Here is a 21,668-nt window from a genome sequence, read left to right as displayed (position 1 = left end):
GGATAGTCTATTTTGTGGACCACTCTTGGTAAACACTGGACATGTTCGTGTGGAGAGAAAGTATATTCATTTCAAATCAATATAAAGCAGTGCAGCAAATAACCCTCTTTTGAGAAGCTGAAAAAGAGGGGACAAAACTAGATTTGCATTTATCTCAGGCAAACTGCTTCAGATCTTTGCTTTTAAGAACTGAGCTCATTGATGTACTGCAATTGTGCATTTTTAAAAATAATAATAAAATAATCAGTTTAATGGGACTTGCTCATTCTTTATACCACAACATCTGAGTTTGAACTGATGTTTTGTACAAATGCAACTAAAGTGCCTGCATTTCTTTGGCTCTTGGGTGCAGGTTCACAGATCAGTAGTACTTTTACCGATAAAACCCAACACAATATGATATGGCTCGTCCTGCCCACCCCACCTGTTACAGCTCAGGTAAAAGCAGAAAGAAGCACAACAAAGAGAACAAGTTAGTGAGACATGACACACTGGGGAAGGGTGGGTGGGTGGAGGTTTGTACAATGCCTTTACAACACCGGACAAGCACAACACACAAAGACACAGTCCATATTAGGGGAAATGGTTTAATTCGGAGACAGAGGCAAAGAAACACACCACACAAACAAACATCGACCCAAAAAAAAGAAAACAAAACAAAAACAGAACAGTCTTTCAGCTACGCACTCCACTATGGGAAAGAACAAAACTACACACAGGTAAAAAGCAAGGCTCAAATTAAACAGTTACCTTTTCAACTAAGACAATTATCCACACAAGTTGTCAAAAATCCTGATGACCATTAAAGTATGTGGACAGCACAAATATACTAACATGAAACTTACCACAATTTAGAGGATCCTAACCCCACCCCTCCCCTGAAACTGATTCATGAAGTGAGGGACACAGAGATCCAAGGGGGATAAAGAAGATCAAAAACCAGGCATCATTTAGTGGCAAAAGCAAGAGGGGGGGAAAAAAAAAATTGCTTGACACCAGCAAGAGGCCAGACTCCAGACCAAGGCCACATTGATAGGCCAGACAATTTCTCCCCCCCCCCCATATAGATTTTTTTTTTCCTTTAATTTCCAATATAAAAAGCTTCACGGGTACAAAATACATATGAACCACCAGTTGTAGAAATTGGACAGCCTGTGTATGTCTTTTGTCTTTTTCAAATCCCACCCAGTTTCAAAAATTTGTAATTGAACAGAACGAAAAATATATATTTATATATAACTGTACTGTGTGTATAATACAGATTACATCAAGATGCACTCACTTTGGCTTTCATCAAGACAAGACAAAAACATCTATTAAATTATTGGTGGAACATGAACAGAGTCCTACCGATTATCAGACAAGAAAAATAACACAGAAAAAGTTTTTTTTTCTCTACTCTTTTTCTTATAGATCAAGACAATATCTATAGAGATGCAAAGCTACCACACTGTCAAAAACAAAAGAAAAAAAGCACTTCAGAATATGAAAACCAACAGAAGAAACCGTGATTGTTAGAGCTTAATCAGGATTTGTGATGGAAGCCCCTGAAGTGAGTCGAGTTCCTGTTGGGACTGCTGTGGACTATACATTGTGCTTTATTCCCCCCCCTTTAAGTTTAACTATATTAACTATATTCACTCACAGTAACACTTCACCATGAACTGCGTCACCACAGACCTGCAGTCATTTCAGTGGCCGACACATGGCACCCACACTGACTCTTCTGCACTGTACCTCCGTTTTATTAAATTCAAAAATATCCCACCACCACCAAAACACGCGTGATCCCCCACGGTTTGTATCGCCAAGTGTCACACGCGCTCGCACTCACTAAGAAAGACGTTTAACCTTCAAATGTATAGGGAAGTTTATTGTTTATCTACAACGTTTTAAACCAACTGTTCAAATTGAGTACATCACAATACACATTTACCAATAACTCAACACAGTAAAGGCGAAGGAGAAGGGGAGACATTAGCAGGTGACAAGAGCTTTCATGACACTGGCATAAATAGACCCAAAAGAAAAAACAAACAAACCCAAAACAAAATAGAAAGGCGAACTGCAGCAATCTCTAAACCAAGGCCTAATAATGTGTAGGCAGTTTCTAGACGTATATATGGCACTTTGAATATTGTATTGCATTTGGATAGAAAACAAAACAAAAATACTGCAAAAAGCACATGCCCATATTAAAAGAGAAATCAGTGGTACCTTGGAAAAATTTGGGATCGTAACCACACATACACACGACATTCTGCAAAAGTGATTAGCTCCCACAATTGTGCTTAACATCTCCTTACAAAACTATAACACCCCCCCCAGCACCGGTTCAAATTTGGTACCTTCCTTTTGTTTATTTTGTGTAGGAATATTTAAGTTTAGAGAAAAAGGGGAAGAATCCCAACTGAAAAGAAAGTCAAATGGTGGTTAACGGTGCATTTTGTGTGGTAATCTTGCGTCAGTGTCTAGTCCCCCCCACGCACACACAAAAAAGAAAAAAGGAAAAAAAAAAAAAGAAAAAAAGAAGAAGCCCTGAGCTGACAACTCTTTAGCGCCATCAGGTACGCAGTTTTAGGGAACCCTTTCTTTGGGGGAAAGGGGAGGGTGAAGTGGTTGTTTTACCAGGGTCGTCACACAAAAATGCCACCCTGATAAAAAAGTGTAAACTTTCGTGCTGAGAAAAATGGAATGTTATTTGTAAACCAACACTACTGTGGTGGATTAAGTTGATTTAATGTGCTGTGTGACTTCTTGAGCATCACACGAGTGCATGTTTTTAAAAGAAAGAGGAAAGAAAAACAAAACGTGCAGAGACCCACAGGTTGCGTGTTGTGTTGTGTCCGAGTTTTCTCCTCTTCAGGGGCTCCCACATTTGCAACCACGAAAGAGTGTTTGTGTGTGTTTGTGTGTGTTTGCATGCGTTGCAGCGTGTGTGTGTGTGTGTGTACAGACAAACTAGGTAATATTACAACAAACAAAGTGGTGAGTTTTAAAAAAAAAAAAAAAAGAAGAAGAAGAAAGAAAGAAAGAAAAAAAAAAAAAAAAAAAAGCAAGAAATATTTGACACATGGGCACTTCAACAACAAAATCCAACAGAACAACATTGTCTGGCATCTGTATGATTAACAGACATTGTAAATCATCTCTCAACGAGGCATCCAAACAAAACCAAAGTGAAAAATTCATTAATTAAATTAGCAAAGAGAAATTCACAGAAAGTTGACAAGATGTACGTACCATGGAAGTTTAGCAGGGATATAAAAAAGAAAAAAAATGGGGGGGGAAAGGCTCAAAATATGACCCTTAAAAGAAAAAAAAAAAAAAAAAAAAAAAAAAAAAAAAAGAATTTAAACCAGAAAACAAAATTGCAATTAAAGCAGAGGAATTTTGAACTTTTTAATTTACTAGAAATGACCCTCAAATGGTCATGCTGATCAAACAGATTTTTAGTCCTCTTTAAAAATGTAGTACACTGAAGACCCTCCCGCCCCTGCCCCCCCTCCCTGCCCAAACACAGATGACATTACAACGTAATCTACAAAAAACCCAACGTTTTTGCCTGGGTTCTGTTAGTTAAACTTCTATAGATTCAATGGTATAAAATATAGTTAATCTAAGTGTGCATTTAAACCACAGATTGTCTATTTGTGAATCAGTTCTAAAAAAGTTGACTCATGTAGGTAGTCATTTCTCTCAACAGAGCAATGTACCTTTTATTGTGCCATCAATAGTTCAAAAACAAAAAACCCAAAAAGAAATCAAAGAAAAAGAAAAACACTGGATATTTTTATAAATGAATTTTTTTTTTTTTTTTTTTTTGAAATAGCCTTGGTGTAAATCTTCGCGCTGCCTGCAAAATGTAGAGATCATTACAGAGCACTGAGAGGGATTTTAATGGTCAGACTTTCAAAAGTGTTGGAAAGTGGTCTGTAGCATTTTTTTTTAAGAAGCCAACATATTGCTAATGGCACCAAATAGCACAGCTGTGTGCCAATCCCTGTATTCAACTTTCAAGTGAGCTTTACTGAGAGAGGTAAAAAGAAAAAACATTTAATATAAAAAAAAAAAAAAAAAAAGTCCCACAAAGCTAAATTAAAAGTAAGAAATCCCACAGGTTTTTTCTTTTTAAAACATTTGCAAAAACAAAAAAACAGGTCACTCAAATGAACTTAACCTAGGTAAAGTTTTCACATTGATTTGCTTGACCTCTCTCCCACCCGTCACATTTCTATACAGAAAAAGCAAACGAAAACAAAAATGAATATACATGCAGAAAAATCAGGTTGAGCTAAGGTCAAGGTCAGTGGGTGGCCAGGTATTGGTCAGGCGAGCTTAGAGAGACATCACAGACAATGGTGGGATGATGTGGGCCAGGAGTTTGGCTTGGCTTTCAACATCATGAAGACATGCTAGGCTAATGATGAGCAAACAGGCATGGAGATTTGTTCTAAAAAGGAACAAAAACACAAAAGGAAGAGAGGAGAGAGAGAAAGAGAGAGGACAAAGAGGAGAGAAGAGAAAGTTAGGGCACAGCACAAGAATCATTTAGCCATGAGGCACAAAAAACAAAAATAATGCCAGTCACCACATATACAGTAAGGACAACAGGGGGGAGGGGCAAACACCCCCCTCTCCCAACGCACAAAAAACAAAAACAAAACAATAATACACAGATTTAAGGAAGTGACACCACCAGGACATATGGCAGAGACTCCAACATGCACAAACTGTATACTTGGCACCCAAAGAGATCCATCTAGAGCCAGTCCCTTGTGGGAGACTTGGAGGATGGATGGAATGACTGGAAGAGGTTGTTAATAAAGACGCAGAGAGGTAGCCTAGCTCAACATGGCTTAGATAATGAAAGATGACAGAGAGAGAAACAGAGGGGAGGGGGTAGAAGAGAGGTGTGGTGAAGACTGGAAAATCTAGCGTAGAAAAGAGTTTCACATTGACAATGATACGGATGAGACAAACTGCACGTAAACAGCCAAACACAGGCTAAAGCTCTGGGTTCGGGGGTCCTTGTGACCTAGCTTCAGAAACAACAACTGATCCTTAGTCAACCTGTCTAGCTTGACCTGAAGGCAATGAAATGGCATGGAAACATCTGATGCTCTCCACTAAATACAGTGACACAAAATACCTCCAGCGAACACTGACTCCAGTGATAGTCATAAATAATCATATACATTAAAATACTAAATCAGACTCAAATTACATGACAAAACCGCAGGAATGAAATACAGCAAAAATGTGGAAAGATCATTGCAAACATTTTTTTTTCTTTTTTAAGGAATAGGCCGAGTCTCCCTCCTGTGATGGGCTTCTGTCCCCTTGCCCCACTGAGTCTCTGCTGTGGTGACCGTGGCTGGAGGGTGAACTTACCCTAGCAGTGCTAGCTTTAGAGCTGGGGAGGGGGAAGGCCCCGGGGCTAGGATCAGTAGGGTTTGCTGTCGTTCTTGGAGCGTTTCAGCTGAACCTTCAGCCTCTTCATGCCAATCTGGAAACCATTCATGGCCTGGATGGCAGCTTGTGCAGACACAGGATTGTCATAGCTGACGAACCCTGAGAAAAAAGAAAAACTGAATACATTACAAAACAGCAACTTAATGCCAACATTTCATTTCCATATCACCAGGTTGACAATCACCCCCTCTCCTTGGCATCTCCCTTCCTGTGGCCAGACAGACTCCATCTTCACATTCATGGATTGCACATGGTGAATGTAGTTCTTTTTCTGCTCTAGAAATCCACTAAAAGTTTCAGAGCCACTAACCAGAACCTCCAGCAGGTGGAGTACTGGTTCACGTGCCTCTATATCAAACAGACAGCAGAGCAAAACAAGGACTGCAGTCACTACCTGCAGTTCACAACAGGAAAGCTGGAGTCCATCCACAGGATGAGGAAGTGACAGGAGAGGTTGCAATTTTCCCTTTAAAAGCACAAACCATGAAATAACTACCAGAAAAATCTAATTTTAGGTAAACTGAGTGTTTAGTGAACCTTCTGACAAAATGTACAAAATAATTTCCATATCAAAGTTTAAATGTGAATCATATTTGCTGCATTGGGTGTTTTTGTAATTTATACCTTAAAAGTGTATTGTATAATTTATTTTGTTTTTAAGGGGAAATTAAACAAGATAACATCATTAGTTTTACACATATTTGGACACCATGTGGCTGGACAGGCTGCAGAGGAAAGCTGGCTCTTATTTTTCTCTCTGCCAGTTAATGTCAGGGTCACAACTATAAATACTGCCTTGTGAATCTGAGATGTAGAGGGCATGAAGAGCAGCATGTCCAACAGACTGCTGCCTCAAACCTGCTCTGACAGAGAGACTGACGATCTTCTGTGCCCAAGGCCATAAAACTATTCAGCTCCCCTCAACTCCAGTCAGAGTTACCTTTATTCTAGCACTTGGATAGTGAACTGCGACTTAGCCATGTTAACGTAATGCACAAAAGCATGTGCATTATTACATACTCCTCTTCAATTTTTGCACCATTTTCACTCACTACTTTAAATTTGCATTTGAGGTGGTGTTACATCACAATACTGGTGTACTGCTTGCACTCAGTAAAACACTAATGCAAATGATATTTAATACCACCTCCGGTCATACATACATGTATCTAATCCATTTACATAGAAAATACAAGTATCAACATGTTTATCTTTACAGAGCACTTAGATGCCATTTAAACTTTAAATCTGCAGTGAAACAAAGCAATTAAGGTAGTACAAATGGAGGGGGGGGGGGAGCCTTAACATCTTAACTGATGTAACCAGGGAAACGCCAGCAGTGTCACCACACTTACCAAAGCACTTGCTCAGATTGGTCTGTTTGTCAATGAAAACTTTGGCAGAGACCACATTTCCAAAAGGCATGAACATCTGCAGAAGATCCTGGTCCCCACACTCCTGGGGGAGGTGATAGATGAACAGGTTGGCGCCCTCTGGCCCTACTCCATTTGGTAAGAAATTCAGATACTCTAGTTAGACGTGAATTCAAATGCACACAAAACATTTACTGTAAACATAAAAGTTCATTGCATTTAGGAAGAAACTTCCGAAAAATCTTATTGAGTGATGTGTGCCAGGGATCTTCTCACCTTCCTTCTGACTGCCAGCCACACTCTGCTGAAGGAGAGACTGGCTGTAGAGGGCGGGCAGGGCAGACGCTGTGTACTGCTGCATCCCTGAGTAGGCCTGGGTTAGGGCATCCATAGAGCTGGCTGCTGACCCGTTGGCCATGGAGGCTCCCAGACCCCCGTTCATGGCCCCCATACCTGTAAGAAGCAGAAGTTTAATAGTACCCATTGAGCGTGGGGACCCAACATCAACATGCATCTTCCTTTTTTTTTTTTGGCTTTTATCCAGTTTTTAAATAAGAAGATTCTCACCACTGACGCTGCTGGTGAGAGCGTTAAGGTTGTTGAGGCCCACAGAGGTCCCAGTGAGACCTTGCAGAGTCCCCAGAGATGCCAAGGGGTTCACGGCAGCACTGGACCCTGCTGTTGACCCAACTGTTGACAAATGACAAAATAAATAAATAAAGAAATTAAAAAAAAAAAAAGATATTCTTAAAACCTTACATCTGCCTCACATTGTTATGGTTATAGAGGACATGGCAGAGATGAGGCAGTTAAAAATCTGTCTCACAAAGAGGAGCGGTCATTACCAAAGCAGCCATATGTTAAACTTAGACAGATGGAGCCAATGTATATTTACACAGATTGAAGGAAAATGGGGGCTCTCATAAAATTTTTATATGTGGGTGATTAACTCCCATAAAGTAAATGAGGAATGGCTGAGGGCTGTTAGGCAAATAGTAGATGAGGGAGATTTGCAGAGAAGCGGCCTGACTGTGGACATGCACTGTACATCTCAATCAGCGAGAGAGTAAATCTTTATACTTTGTGTACTAATTCATGTATAATATATTAACTAAAGAGCAGAGGTGGCGACTCAAGCAATTACAGCCAGGCCATGCCAAAACACACCCCTAACAAAACTAACTAGTCCTCATGCTGCCATGGGGCTCGACTCACAGAACTGTTTTATGTATTGTACAGGCAGCATTCAAAATTCATCTCATGTTTGTGTTTAATTACCTGGACTGGCAAGTGCTCCCAGGGCACTGCTGCTTGTAGACAGAGCGCTGGTGGAAGTTGGGCTGGCAGAACTCTGAGCTGCAGCTGCAGCGGCAGCTAATGTGGCCAGGTTCTGCAGCTGAAGTGGATTCACACCCGCTGAGAGTACAAAGACACACAAATTATCAAAGACTGAATTTTTCTGCATACAGCATAAATTTGAAAGTAGTCGTGTAAGAAATACATAGATTTTAAAATCAAAAGAGCAAACAATGCATTTTTAAAGTTTAAAATAGGATGTGCTGCCATTCATTTAAAAATTTCCTCTATATTAAACTGCTTGGATATTGGGAAATTTACCATCACCAAATCACATTCTCAGATCTCAGAGAATGCGAGATGGACACGGCTGTAAAACCAGGATGGCTCTGACTTAGTGACAAATGTCATCCTCATACAGTGGCAACTTGTCAATTACAGGGTAGGGCCACATTTATTAAAAAAAAACAAACAAAAAAAACAAAACACCTTGCTTTTTGAATGCTGGCACAATAAAATGACAGGAGAAGTTGCCCCCCACTGGTCACGAGGGAGACTGCAAATTCAAGCCACTTAAACCTGGATCGGGAAGCTATTTTAACATTTTAAATACAGTATATTACTTTAGCATGACCAACAAAAGAAGCAGACTTGATCTATCAAATCCATCTAATATGAATTCCAACTTGAAGATTTATCATTAGTTTTAGCACCCCATCTGTAGTTTTCCAGCTCTTCACATTGGCTTTTAATATGACCAAGGCAGAGGGATGAGCAGTTTGTCTTCAAGCAGCCGGAATAGGCCGAAAACAATCACGTAGCACAACATTATATACCAGGTAGTCCAACTTCAGTAACCCTGCAAACGCCACTGCTGTTTAGTTTTCTGTCTTTATGTTGGAAGTGGCAGCAGAGCTGTACGTTTTAATTAGTTTCAAAAATTTCTCAGTCAGAACATGGTATGAAATGTTTAGGTGGAAACTAGCGAGCAAACTTCCTGTTAACTTCTAACTCCGTTAAATTTAATAAATTCTGTTTTCATGGATGCATGGATGTTAAACTTAATTGTTACACCCGATAAAGCAGCAACGTTGATGATTTAATTAATGATGAAAGAATTGAGACCGTTTTTAACTTTGTGTTCGTTTGACTTTGGGACCTGAACCTGACGGAGTTTTGGACCCAGATTACTCCGCAAAGCTCCTCACTACGGCAGCCGTAATGCTCTGACAATCCATCAAGCAGTACGGCTTACCAAAGTTGTACTAAAACATTTAACAGATTTCTGCAGCCAAAATCAGTTCGAGGTCAGTAAGCACAACCAGAATTCATACATAAGGCACACTCTCAATTTTTGAGAAAATTAAAGGATTTTAAGTGTGCTTTATAGTGTGGAAAATACGTTATACAGAAGAAAAGAATATATCGTGATATATATCGTTACCGCACATGCTTCAAATTATATCGCGATATGAATTTTAGGCCATATCGCCCAGCTCTAACAGCTTGTTCATTTGCATTTCTACGACTCGTAAACAGCAGACTGATCTTCTGAAACTCACCTCCTAGCCTTTGAATACTATTGAGACTTCCTTGGTTAGTGAGAGAAGTGGCCTGCTGGAGCAGCTGTCAAGATATGAAAGAAAACAAAAGTCAAATCTAGAAAACAAAATTAGATCAGACATGATAATTAATATTATTTTTTCCTAACATTATTAAATCCTCTTTAAAATTGGGGACTAAAACTAAACTATTCACTGTTTGTCTAATCTGTGGAAAATTATCTGATGCACAGGAACAACTCAGGACCAAGATTTATACCCCATGTCATTATTTTGACAATGTTAGCAAGAGGCAACACATTTTGACCAGAAGGCAAAAGTTATGTGAGGTTTAAATTAAATAAACGGCACGACAGCTTTTACAGCTTCATGCAACAGGCTCAATGTCTCATTTTCGTCCTAGAAACATAAAACGCCTCAGCTGTTGCCATCTAAGTCACATGTTCTTTGGCTCTGAATTAGAGAAGGCATATGCAAGTCACATGTCAGTGTCCTTTAGCCAGAAAACAGTTCGAGGAGGAAGATTATTCTACTCCGAGCCAAGTTTCAGTTTGTACTTTTGGTCAAAGTATTGTGCAATATTCAGCTTACACAATGACCTTACACATTTTCAGCTTGCAACAGATTATTTTATTACTTAGAACAATATGGTTGGATACATCATACAAAATGGCAGCTGTGTTTCCAGCTAGAACAGTCATTACCAAAACTTAAAACAAAAAAAAGGATCACCTGACCTCAATATCCTGACACAGGAACACATTCATAAAGCTTAGTGATAAAATTCTTACATGCACGCTCACGCACCCACTCACGGGATAGATTGATAATTATCAGGTGGTTCAGTGCTCTCTACCAAGTGTATTCTGTACACTCAATATAATTAAACAGATAAACTATAAAAGGTTTTAGTACATAAAGGCTAATCTGTGTGTTCTTTAATAAAACTCACAGCTAGGTACTGCGGTGAAAGAGTCCCCAGCCCAGCCAGGTTTCCCCAGGTGGAGGCGCTGTTGAGCTGCTGAATCTGCTGAACTAGCTGCTGCTGCAGGCGCCGCTGCTCCTTATCTCTCTGTGTGTCGGCAAACTTCACCACCAGAGGTGAGGAACAGCCCTGGAGCGGTGAAGAGTTAAGAGACGTTAGACCGGTTCAAAAGCACACCAAGTTTATTTACCCATGCAAGGACAGTCACTGCATAGGGATTTTTTTTTCATTTCGTTTTTTTTTGTTTTGTTTTTAAAGGGGGGAGTGGGGTGGGTTTGGTTCCTCTATGCCTCAAGATAGTTGTATGCCTGTTGCATTCATATCAAAGCAAAAAGAGAGGACATGTGCCATGCATAGCTAAACCAGGCCACATTCCAAATAAATAAAAGCACAGGACAATGGTGCAGACGGTGAATCATTTAAGCACGTTAAAGAGTTTAATCGAGTCCACAAATAGGCAGACAACAGATGGACAACATTAACAATAAATAACATTCAAACAGGGATATGTCAGACATTAAGAAAAATGCATTACAATACGCAGACTCTCGCAAACAGACAGTCACATGTTCAGACAGACGCATGGACAAGGCATGCGGTGCAAAAGTATTTTAAGAGTTGAGAGCCAGATGGGGACCAGGCTGGTTAGGGAAAATGGCTTCTGCACCAGCAGCAACTCCCACAGCAGCTGAGAATCGGGGAGTACGTGATTGTGGGTGTAAAATAGGTGGCGCTGCTACTGGGGCCCCCGAGTTTAATCTGGTAGGAGGAGTGTTATGTTTGGTTGGACTCCTAATTAGACTTGGTCTGATGCTTCACTGGGGAGCCTCTGACCTGCTAGCTGTCAAATTACCGCTGCTCTACTTCCACAAAGACTCCATTGGCTATATGAGTACACAGACCCACTTTTTGAAGAAGTGTAATAGGGGAGCTGTTTCAGTCTGTTTTTTCCTGATAACCTATATTTGATAGTGTGGATTCTTTTCCCCTGTAGTCCAAAATACAGACTAATATAATGGCACACTAATGGGTAGGCTCTGTTATCAGAATCAATAAGTGAAATGCATTTAGTTCAGCCCAAAATAAAAGATGACAGCACTTTTTGTGTCCTGTTAGTTCTGAACTCAGCAGCTATGTAAAAGGCAATGTTTCGAGTTTTATTCAATTATTCTGCAGATGACAATGTAACTTTGTAATTAGCAAGAGTGGTTTTGGAAATGACTCATGCTTTGTGATGAATGGATGCCATCTGCTTGGACAGGTTCCTCATCTTTCAACACAAGGGGGCAGCAAAATGTATGGGGAAGGGGGGGGAGAGGGAAATGAGAAATAGGTGCTAAGGGGTACAGTACCTCCATAGTTTGAGAGTGATGCATGGTTTTGATTGCATTCTGTGCCATTGCCCTGGTAGCAAATGTGACAAACGCACAGCCTGTAGGGGGGAAACAATAGGAGAGGGGGAGGGGGGGAGGGGAGGGACAAGAAGAAACAAAAACAAGACAAAAGGTTTGGACAACTCGTTATGAACCCCAAAAAAGACATTACAGTACAGAGAATGGCAACTCCCAAGCACACAGAACCACCCTCACTGGTTAGCACATGAAGAAAGAACACAACAAGGAGAACGGTAACACGTGTCACATGAGCGGTGATCGACGGATTAAATTGCCACCCAGAGAGGCTCGACTACGTGATGTCATGGTGAGACAGTCAACGTGATTATATACACAGAAAATGCACACATAAATACACACTGAAAGGCTTTGATTTACTAAAATATGCAAGGCCTGCAAACATCAAAGGCTAATAGGGCCCGTTTCAAATTGTAGGAACACTGCGTACGTATACTAGAAAAAGAGCAGAAATTCATGGCTAGCCGTGTCTTCTGTGGGATTTAATCGTATATAAGCATCGACGCTAGAGCCTCGTGCTGCCTGCTATCTGAGGCTTTATTCAGCAGAGTGCTATGTAGGAGATGCGATGACAGGCTAATTCCAGCCTTTGTAGAGTGTGATGAAGGAGGCGGTAAAGGAGGAGCTGAGCTGAGCCGCCTGCCAGCTGAGCCTACGAACACCGGCAGCCAGCGGTTGCCTAGGCGACGGGCCATTGTGGCGGACAGCAAGTGCAGTGGCCCTTCACTGCGAGTTGTGGAGGCAGAGTGTCACAGTAATGGGAGGATACACTATGTGGACAGAAAAAGTGCCACTGGAGGTGAATAGCACTTGATCTGAGGGTGCCGGGTTGCAATGAAGAATCAGGGAGGGGCCCTGTATAAATACTTGATGAGAATATGTACTCTGGTGTGCTGAACATGGCGGATGCGCGGTGCTGAACATCATGTCCACACCGAAGGCACGCTTACCTCTGCTCTGACCATCCGGTCCCCGAAGTATTCGGCACTCTTCGATCTGTCCGAAAGACGAGAACATCATTCTGACCTCGTTCTCACCGTATTTCTTTGAAACCATGCCGACAAAGAGTTTTCTGTCTTCTACCGCTGCAGGAAGACGAAAATAGGAAGGCTTTTTAGTGAAACCCAAACAATTATGGCGCTGTGAAAGCAGCAGTTCCATCAGGTGCGAAAATCTTGCACCCCTCTCTCTTGTTCAAGCAAGCGCTCTCTCTTTGTCATGCTGCCACATTTTCTGCCTCTCACTCAGAGTGCCAGCCTTTTGCACAAATCTCTGCGACTTGCCGCTTTGTTTTCCTTTTGTGTCTACTTCTCTAGACACAGAAGTATATCATCCTGTACCAGCTCTGCTCTTAAACCACTGCACTATATAGATGCTGTGTACTGCTGTCAATTTTACCCTTTTCAAAGCTCACACCCCATTTGCCTTTACCTAATCTTTCTCCTCAAAGGTTTTCCTCAACATCTCCATCTCATGGCTTACGTCATCCTGCATGAATCCACTTACCACTTGTTTTCTCACTGTCAGCGGGTTTCATCTGGATAGGATGATGCATCTAGGGGGAAAAAAAAAAGAAAATGTAGGGAAACCATTCACATCTGTCACCATTATAAACTCTGTTATCTCTCATCATAAAGGCCTCATGTCTTCACTCATCCTTCCATCTTCGAGCATTTCTCCCCATCTCTCGTTTTGTTCTTTTGCTCTAAGACCATCATCCCTCACCGCCGCCAGATTCAGGAGGAAGTGTCTAAGAGTTGCTGGTAAGGGATCAAATTCTCCGGTATCCAATTTCACTTCTCGCTGTAATGTAGACTCGCGATTGAACTTATCGATTGCTACTGACAACATCCCTCATCTTCTATAGAAGAACTCTGGTTGACAAGCAAGCTTCTTTGGTATTGCTTTCGAAATGTACAGTGAGCTTCAGGTTTGGTTTCTTTTTTCCCTTCCTCCAGATACAAGTCTGTCAACACCCAATGCACAATTGGATCACATACAAATAGAACAAGGTGTGGCAAATCTGAGCTGTGAAAAATCTCATTTCAGTCAGCATAACATCTCTGAACACGACGCTTGTTCTCAAGCTTGTTATGTGAGAAAGTGGAGGCAGAGCAAATGCTGTCATTTCATGCCGCTTAATGAACAATTTTCTCCAAGAATGCTGAACTTCAAGTGACTACATCTATAGCACACTGCATGCCATGTGACATGAAAGAAGAAATAAATCTAGCCATGAGATGTCTGAGCAGGTTGTACTTATGAAAAGTGGTGGGTTTGTTTTTGACAAGCACTAAGGAGAAGCAGACAGATGGCCTGCTCAGTATGGGGACTGGCTAGCGTCACTGACCAAGTAGAGAGAGGCACAGAAGGGAGAGAAAACAGAAACAGGGAAACAAGCTTTTCCTCTATCACGCAAATCAAAAATCAGTCAACTGCAGTCAATGCCAGTAACAGTAGGACCCAGGAATGGGATTTGAGAGCTGAGCCGTTAGACCACACTTTGTTTGAAATGTCTGCCTGATTGATAGTCTTCCAGAGAAGAGAGCTAGGACATTATTCTCAGCCTGAGAGACTCATTTATCAGCTCAGTTCAATATTTACCTGCAAGCTCACTGACAGTAGCTCTTTTTACTGAAAGACTGGACTATTGGTTTCATCGACAGCTGGGGTTGTTGAGTATAGATTAAATTGATTGGAAAGCTGGCAATACAGAATGATGTATAGACAAGACAGTTTTGTGGATGTTTAACAAGCCACTGCACTTATTCCAGTTGGCTGGACTTTAACCTCACTAGAAGATTGGGTTAAATATTAGGGGACCACACTCTGTCTCACCGGGCTGCATTGTTAAAACGGGGGAGAGAGAGAGGAAAAAAAAAAAGGACGAAAAGAAAGACTTCAACTTGCCTTCAGCTCCTTTCCTGCTTCTAATTTTGGGGAATAAAAATGTAGATGTGCATCAATAATTCATGAATACAAGCATTAATAATTTGTTCCACTTTGTGGCGATCGGGTCCTGTGTCTCAGTGAATAACCTGCAGCCTGGTCAAGCAGGCTTTACCCGATACCTGCACGCTTAGCAATTCAGTGTGCCGAGGTTCAGGCCGGTCCTAAGTGTCGCGTAAGTGATAGTGGGGGTTGAGACATTTCTCAGGCTAGACAGGCGTTCAGTGAACCGAGAGCTCATTATCGGCCAGCGTACAGCTCACAGCCTGCATCGGGGATGTAGTGGGGCTCAAGCAGCTAAAAGCAGCCCATGCTGTGCCTACTCACCCCACTTAAGGTCTTTATGTTGTGCAGTGCATTCTGGGCCTCCAGTGCAGCTTTTCTTGTATAAAAAGTTACAAAACAGCATCCTGCAGAGTGAAAAGAAAAAAAAAAATAGGGACAAACAATGGGTGGAGGGAGGGAGGAGACAAAACTGCATTAAAAACACAGCACACAGACATTAAATGTAATACCATGACTGCTGCAGAACAGGAAAGATGCTAAATGGATGAAAGTACTTTCACCACATATCATATTTTAGAAGCATGTGACAGGATATTCTTAGCGCCAACTGTTAGATGGTGCACATACACCATGTAGGAGCTGGCAGCGAGGACAAAGGAGTAATGAGACAGCTGAAGGCTGTGACACAGCCAGAGAGAGTACCACAGGGTTAGACGGCTGTCAGGAGGCACTGATGTGCAGTCGGCAGGTCAACTCAGCCCAGGCCAACACATTACATTGAGTATTGCTGCATTACATAAGAATCCAGTCCCATACATGTGTGCATACATATAAACATGAGGCATGAAAACAGCACAAAGAAACAAGAGGGAGTGGGAGAGAGCAAGGAAGAGAAACCATGGGAGGAGAGAGTTTGTGGGGGAGGGGAATGAAGAAAAGAGCGTTAGGAGGGGAGGAGAGGGAGAAAAAAAAAAAAAAAAAAAAAAGCCTCTCATCCTTCCGTCCCAGTAGACCGCCAGTGGCGTTCCAGCCTGTCAGTTTCACTGGGCTGGGGAAGTGGAGCACTGCAGCGTCTCTGACCTACATAGTGTGTATTATGCTGTTACTGGAGCTCCCAGGCCACGGGGAGGGCTGTTGAACTCTAATATGCATCAAGCTGCACTCTCCTATCCCTCCCTCTCTCTCTTTTTCTCTCACAACCAGCTGAGCTCTCCCTTTCTCTACTGCTAAGCCCGTTCTCCGATATACTGGAGCTAAATAAACCATCCAGAGAGGCGTGATAGTCATCAGATGAGTTTTTCATGACCTGCAGTAGACATGACCTTAAAAAAAAAAAAAAAAAAAAACAAAAAAAAAAAAAACCAACACTAAAAAAAAAACAAAAAAAAAAACAACACTAGTGCAAATCTGGTGGCTTGTCAATTGATCTGCACAAAAGTAAACAAGCAAAAATGGAAGTGGGATTACAGCACTTTCAACAAATAAATCAAACAAAAGCAACATGATTATATAAGAGTTGGTTGGAGAGTGGCATTGTGTGGCATGCAAATAAACAACAGCCAGACTATCAGTAGGTCATTGATGAAACTGCAGTAGGAAACAAAACTACTGTGAAAGGAGGCATACAGTGAAACTGAGCGTAGAGGTGTTGCTGCAAAACACATTCAACTTCACTTGGCTGGGTGAAAAACCTCCTGTGATCAGGCCTGATTATCTAATAGAATACATTAACATGTCCATAGGCCATCACAGCTGACACTGCATAGAGCAGGGGAGGGGTGCTGCTTAAACAATAAGGAGCTTTGAACTCTTCAGCCTCCCAAATGAACTGCACAGCGTTGTGTGTATATTTACACACACACACACACACACACACACACACAATTATAAGACTTTCTGGTACACCTGTAAACACTCGTAGGATTTAGTGGTGTTACATGTGTGTACATCTGTTCCAAGGCCCTTATCATGGGAATTCAAATGCTCTCCTGGTGGCATGCTGTCCAGCAGTTTTGGCCTTGACACAATAAAGTCAGGGTTTGAAACTCGCTTTAGTCAATGGGCCACATATAGCCCAATTGGACCTCAAGTGAGCCAGACCAATAGAACAGCCCTTTCTGTTAATTTAAATAGTATTTATATTTTAAGGTAAGACATCTATTCAAAAAAAAAAATTAACACAAACAGATAAAGTGATACGTGCAATTTCTAACATGTAGAAAGTTACACATTTCACTGCAGTTGTTGCCAGTCAAAAGATATCCAGTATGTCTTTAGGTCACATGTTTGACACTCAAGGCTCTTTCAGAACAAATGGTGAAATTGTGATATGTCTGAATTTAGTGCAGATCTAATAAATGCCATGTCACAAGTTTATTTTCATCTATTTAGCATCTTTCCTGCTCTGCAAGCTTATGTTGTTGCTATATTGCTCTAAACCCAGAAAAAACACAAGACAGGATAAGTTACACTCATTAATTAAAAAACCCACTTCTGCAACGAATTGAGACAGAATGTCTGCACATTACAAGATAATATAACCTTTTTCTTTTTAAATTACAGTTGTGCAGCCGATGTTTACAAGAATACTAGAAAAGGAGATCCCAGAAAGACATTTATCTCTCCAGACGGTGCAACTGTTGTCAACCTGTCTTTGGCTTGTTAACAGCAACACACGCACACGATCAGCAAGGTAGTGTCAGTGATTCATAACAGCCAAACACCTCACAACAACTACATCTGGCCTGGATTGCCAGGGCAGTGTCTGGTAGCACAAATATGGTTCCTTTTAGACTCAAGCTCAGCATCAAGTATAGTCCCACCACATTAAAAGCCAAGAGTGGTTTAGTGCCTTTAGCTACAGCAAATCATCCAACCATCAAGGGAACTGAGATTTGGGTGACCCAGGACAGTTGCATCAGGGAAACTGTCGTTACTTTATTCACCTGCAGTTAGTTACGGGAGACCGAGCACTTCCAGTGGCACTTTTCAGCTCTCTGCAGACAGCAGGCTTCCACTTCACCATCTCCTCTAATTGCAGCCTAAACTGAATCGCTCAACTCGAGCACCATTTCTAAGGTGAGTGCATCGATGGATGTCTTAATGGAAAATTGCAGTCAAGTAACACTCCCTTTGTACAATGCTGCTTCTAAAGCTGCATTGTACAAAGAAGAGGGAATTTAGAATATATGAATATTAAAAAAAAAAAGATATCATTTAACCCTGAAACAAAAGACTGCTTGCATATGAGGTGATCTAACACAAACACAGCTGCACTGCATGTGCAGACAGGCAGTGCATTGCCTAAGTGCTAAAATCTGAAAGCAGATGAGGAGAGAAGGGGGTTTGCACCAACTTATGCCGGGCTCACACTGTGCGATTTTGTCAGTCGCGCGATTCAGCTCCTGCTCAAACTGTACGATTGACTCGCAGGGGTTAGAAGTTCGTAGGTCACGATGCAGGGTCTCACACTATACGACCCGATGCTCTGATGCGACCCGAGTGCTCACACTGTGCGTCCATAAAATGAAGGTTATAACAGAAATTCTGTCGCTCGCTCTCCCTTTGTCTTTCACTCACACAGACACGCACACCACCGCCATCAACTTTGCTAAATTGCTAATGAAAAACATTGATCAGGCAGCTGTGATTGAGCAGCAATGTCTATCCAACTATTTTCACAGTTGTTGTGGTCGTGATAATTTTGTGAGGCCACATCGAAAAGGCTCGGATGAGCTTTCCAAAGTTCTACAAGTGCCTCCATCGCTTGTGTCCAGATCACACACTGCACTGCCGTGCTGCGCCGTCTTTTTCGCTGACAATTGTGTTTGCGCGTGCGCAGTGTGAGAAACTGCGGTGACACCCTCACGACGGTCGCAAGGATTTCAAACAGGTTTGAAATCCTCACGAGCAAGCGATTGATGATCAGGAGCTGGTCGTGAGGTGTTAATCGCTTCTCGTTACCCCACGTATACTACACGATGCACGATGAAGGCCAAAAATCGGGCCGATCGCCAAAACGGTTGCACGACTCAAAAATTGACTCAAAATGGGCCAAAAATCGCACAGTGTGAGCCCGGCATAAGAGACCAAGTTGTTTTTGTCTATGAGCAATGAAGGTTTTCCAGTAAGTGTCACACCTAATTAGTGTCCATCTCTTATTAGAGATGGTATATAGAGTGAAAGTGAACAATAGAGAAACTGAAAGTATCATCTGAGCTTTTCAGTTGTGTCACTTCATTTAAACAGATTGCAATGCACGCCTCAAATACCTGCAGGCTGCTGTTAGCATGCTACATGCTATACTAGTTTTCCCCACTAGCAACTGGTGCACTCCTCCTCACATATGGCAAAACAAACAAAACAGGTTTTTAAGATAATCTGGATGGATGCATAATCCAATGTTTTCAATTAAAATAAAATGATTATATGCCAGATCGTTTATATTGAAATCTAAATCACTAAGGAGAAATTTTGCTTGCAAGGTAGTAGAACAAATTATTCCTGAAAGTAAACTTTCACCCAGACTGTACCTTTGCTCTGAGGAGGATTCTGAGTGCGATCACGAAGAATGTTTATCTGGTGCACGGCTCCAAAGGGCTCAAATAGCTCTTTAAGTTCTGTTTCTGACCAGGAGCGGGGGATCTGTCCAACAAACATCTTGATGGAGTCAGGGTCTGGCTGGTCCAAGTGTTCCAGCGACCCGTTCATCTTGCTGCTGCTGCCGTTGCTAAGAAAAAGAAAGAAATGAAAAACAATTTTTGTAATGTGTATGCCAGAGGTTAAACAAATTTAATATCATAATTCAAGTCATTGCAGGCAACCCATACTGCTTCAGTAAGTCACGAAAAGTAAAGGAACAATTACCATTATCTGGTTTAGAACCACTTGCACTCACATCTAAGGACTGTCCCGTTTGGCAGCTAACAATTTCATTTCATTTTCATGCTCAGCTTAAAGGAATGTGTCACATAATGATAAATGGGGATGGGAATTGAGAACAAGTTCTTGCAGAAAACCGGTTCCTAGTAGTCCCATTTCTTGGAATTGTTTGTTCTTCCCATGGATCCCCCTTATCTGCTCTCACACTCACTAGAACCAGCTGATTTCTGTTTGCAAAATGGAAAAGTGTGGGACCCGGGGAGGGGGGCAGAGCCACTGCAAGGGGGGCGCAGTACGAAAACACAAAAAAAAAAAAAAAAAAAAAAGAACCCTTGGACGCTGCTAGCATCATTGACAGGTTTTTGACAGGGCTCCCACACAAACGCAAAGCTGGAGATGAAGCATCGCCAAAGATGTTTCCAAACCATCTTCCTTCCAAGCCAAATGCTAGAAAATATGATGAAGCATGTCTTCCCTTTGGCTTCACCGACACAAGTGCCGAGGTAGGTCTCTGCGACAGAATTAGTTTCCCTTGCGTCTGGAGCACGCGCTGGGCTCTTCAAATCACGGAGAAACAGTATCCCACATTCTTCGAACATTTTTCTTGTAAAACAAAGGGGGGCCCAGCAAAAAAAAGTTTGGGAACCACTGGTCTAGAGGATTGATATGCACTTTTTTTTTTTTTTTTTTTTTTAATTGCACATAAGGACAAGATAAATGGTGGACAAATGTATGCAGGACAGAAATAACTGCATAATACTGCTAACACAACTTTGGTTCTTTGCAAGCATCTGCCAAAACAGCATGCTATTGCTAAGCTAGCCAAGAACCCAGAGCGAAAGCCGAGTGAATACCCACCCCAGCTGCCAGACCCTTAGCTTCAACAGGCAACAAGCACATGAGCAGCCTCCCTTTCTACCCGTTCACGTTTCTAAAGCAGAATCCCTTTGTATTCTATTAAGAGAAAAATGCCCTCATTACAGATTTGTATTGGTGTGTGGGGTTGTAGCCTCAGGTTTGTATTGTTAAATGGTGATTATGAAATAGTAAAATAGCTGAAATGCACTGAGTAACATGAAAGTAATGTAATCAGTAGTATAACAAATTATTCTTTTCCAGGACTAATTAAGTAATGTACTGCATTGCTTTTAGGAAAAGTGTTCTGTGTAATATGTGTAACAATGATGTTTTTGAGTAAAGACTCCAACACTGATTACAACAAAGAGGAAATACCTCTTTGAACATTTGACCCACATCATGTAATTAAGTTGCATGAATGTAATTTATTGCTGCTTAAGCAACGGTTTTCACACTCAAAACTGAGCCAAAGAGAACCTGATGACAATCGATAAGGAATCTAATTAATAAGTGATATCGATAGTGGAATTGCTAAATTCTTATTAGTTCCCATCCCTAAAATAAATATCTAATGCAAATTTTAGAGTGGCACAGAAAGGGCCTGGGCAAATGATCAGCTTCAATGAGTTATTCTTCCAGCAAAAAGGCGATGTCACAATAGTGCCAGTAGTTCAGAGAGAACAGCCATAATTGCTGCTTTCTTCTAGAGGCTGAAATTTAGAAAGTCACTAAGGTCATTTAATTTAGAAGCACGTGACAGGATATTCTTGGCGCCAACTGTTAGATGGCGCACATACACCATGTATGTATATCTGTTTATTAGGGGTGCAACGATACACAAAATTCACGGTTCGGTTCGATACTTTGGTGT

The 21,668-nt window shown here is 41.5% G+C and overlaps 1 protein-coding gene across 5 annotated transcripts in view; it reads right to left on the bottom strand.

Moving 5' to 3' along the window:
* Positions 1 to 1,629: 1,629 nt before the first annotated feature.
* The window catches only part of LOC146515273 (CUGBP Elav-like family member 2), a 34,519-nt gene continuing 14,480 nt past the window's right edge, over positions 1,630 to 21,668 (bottom strand). For 3 of the 5 annotated variants that reach the window (XM_085168560.1, XM_085168564.1, XM_085168563.1), the window contains exons 2-14: positions 19,591 to 19,787; positions 15,380 to 15,462; positions 13,610 to 13,658; positions 13,054 to 13,188; positions 12,044 to 12,123; positions 10,659 to 10,820; positions 9,707 to 9,770; positions 8,127 to 8,264; positions 7,416 to 7,538; positions 7,125 to 7,301; positions 6,831 to 6,977; positions 5,395 to 5,574; positions 1,630 to 4,453 (exon numbers count right to left, since the gene is read on the bottom strand). In XM_085168560.1, the coding sequence (XP_085024686.1) occupies positions 5,447 to 5,574; positions 6,831 to 6,977; positions 7,125 to 7,301; positions 7,416 to 7,538; positions 8,127 to 8,264; positions 9,707 to 9,770; positions 10,659 to 10,820; positions 12,044 to 12,123; positions 13,054 to 13,188; positions 13,610 to 13,658; positions 15,380 to 15,462; positions 19,591 to 19,787 (1,483 nt within the window). In that variant the 3' untranslated portion in view covers positions 1,630 to 4,453; positions 5,395 to 5,446. Of the gene's footprint in view, positions 5,575 to 6,830; positions 6,978 to 7,124; positions 7,302 to 7,415; positions 7,539 to 8,126; positions 8,265 to 9,706; positions 9,771 to 10,658; positions 10,821 to 12,043; positions 12,124 to 13,053; positions 13,189 to 13,609; positions 13,659 to 15,379; positions 15,463 to 19,590; positions 19,788 to 21,668 lie in introns of all 5 variants that reach the window. The other 2 variants (XM_085168562.1, XM_085168561.1) reach the window with 2 other exon arrangements.

The sequence above is a fragment of the Neolamprologus multifasciatus genome, chromosome 7, assembly GCF_963576455.1.
Source record: "Neolamprologus multifasciatus chromosome 7, fNeoMul1.2, whole genome shotgun sequence".
Lineage (NCBI taxonomy): Eukaryota > Metazoa > Chordata > Actinopteri > Cichliformes > Cichlidae > Neolamprologus > Neolamprologus multifasciatus.
Note: the sequence above shows the minus strand (reverse complement) of the source record. Positions and strands in the feature narration are given on the sequence as shown.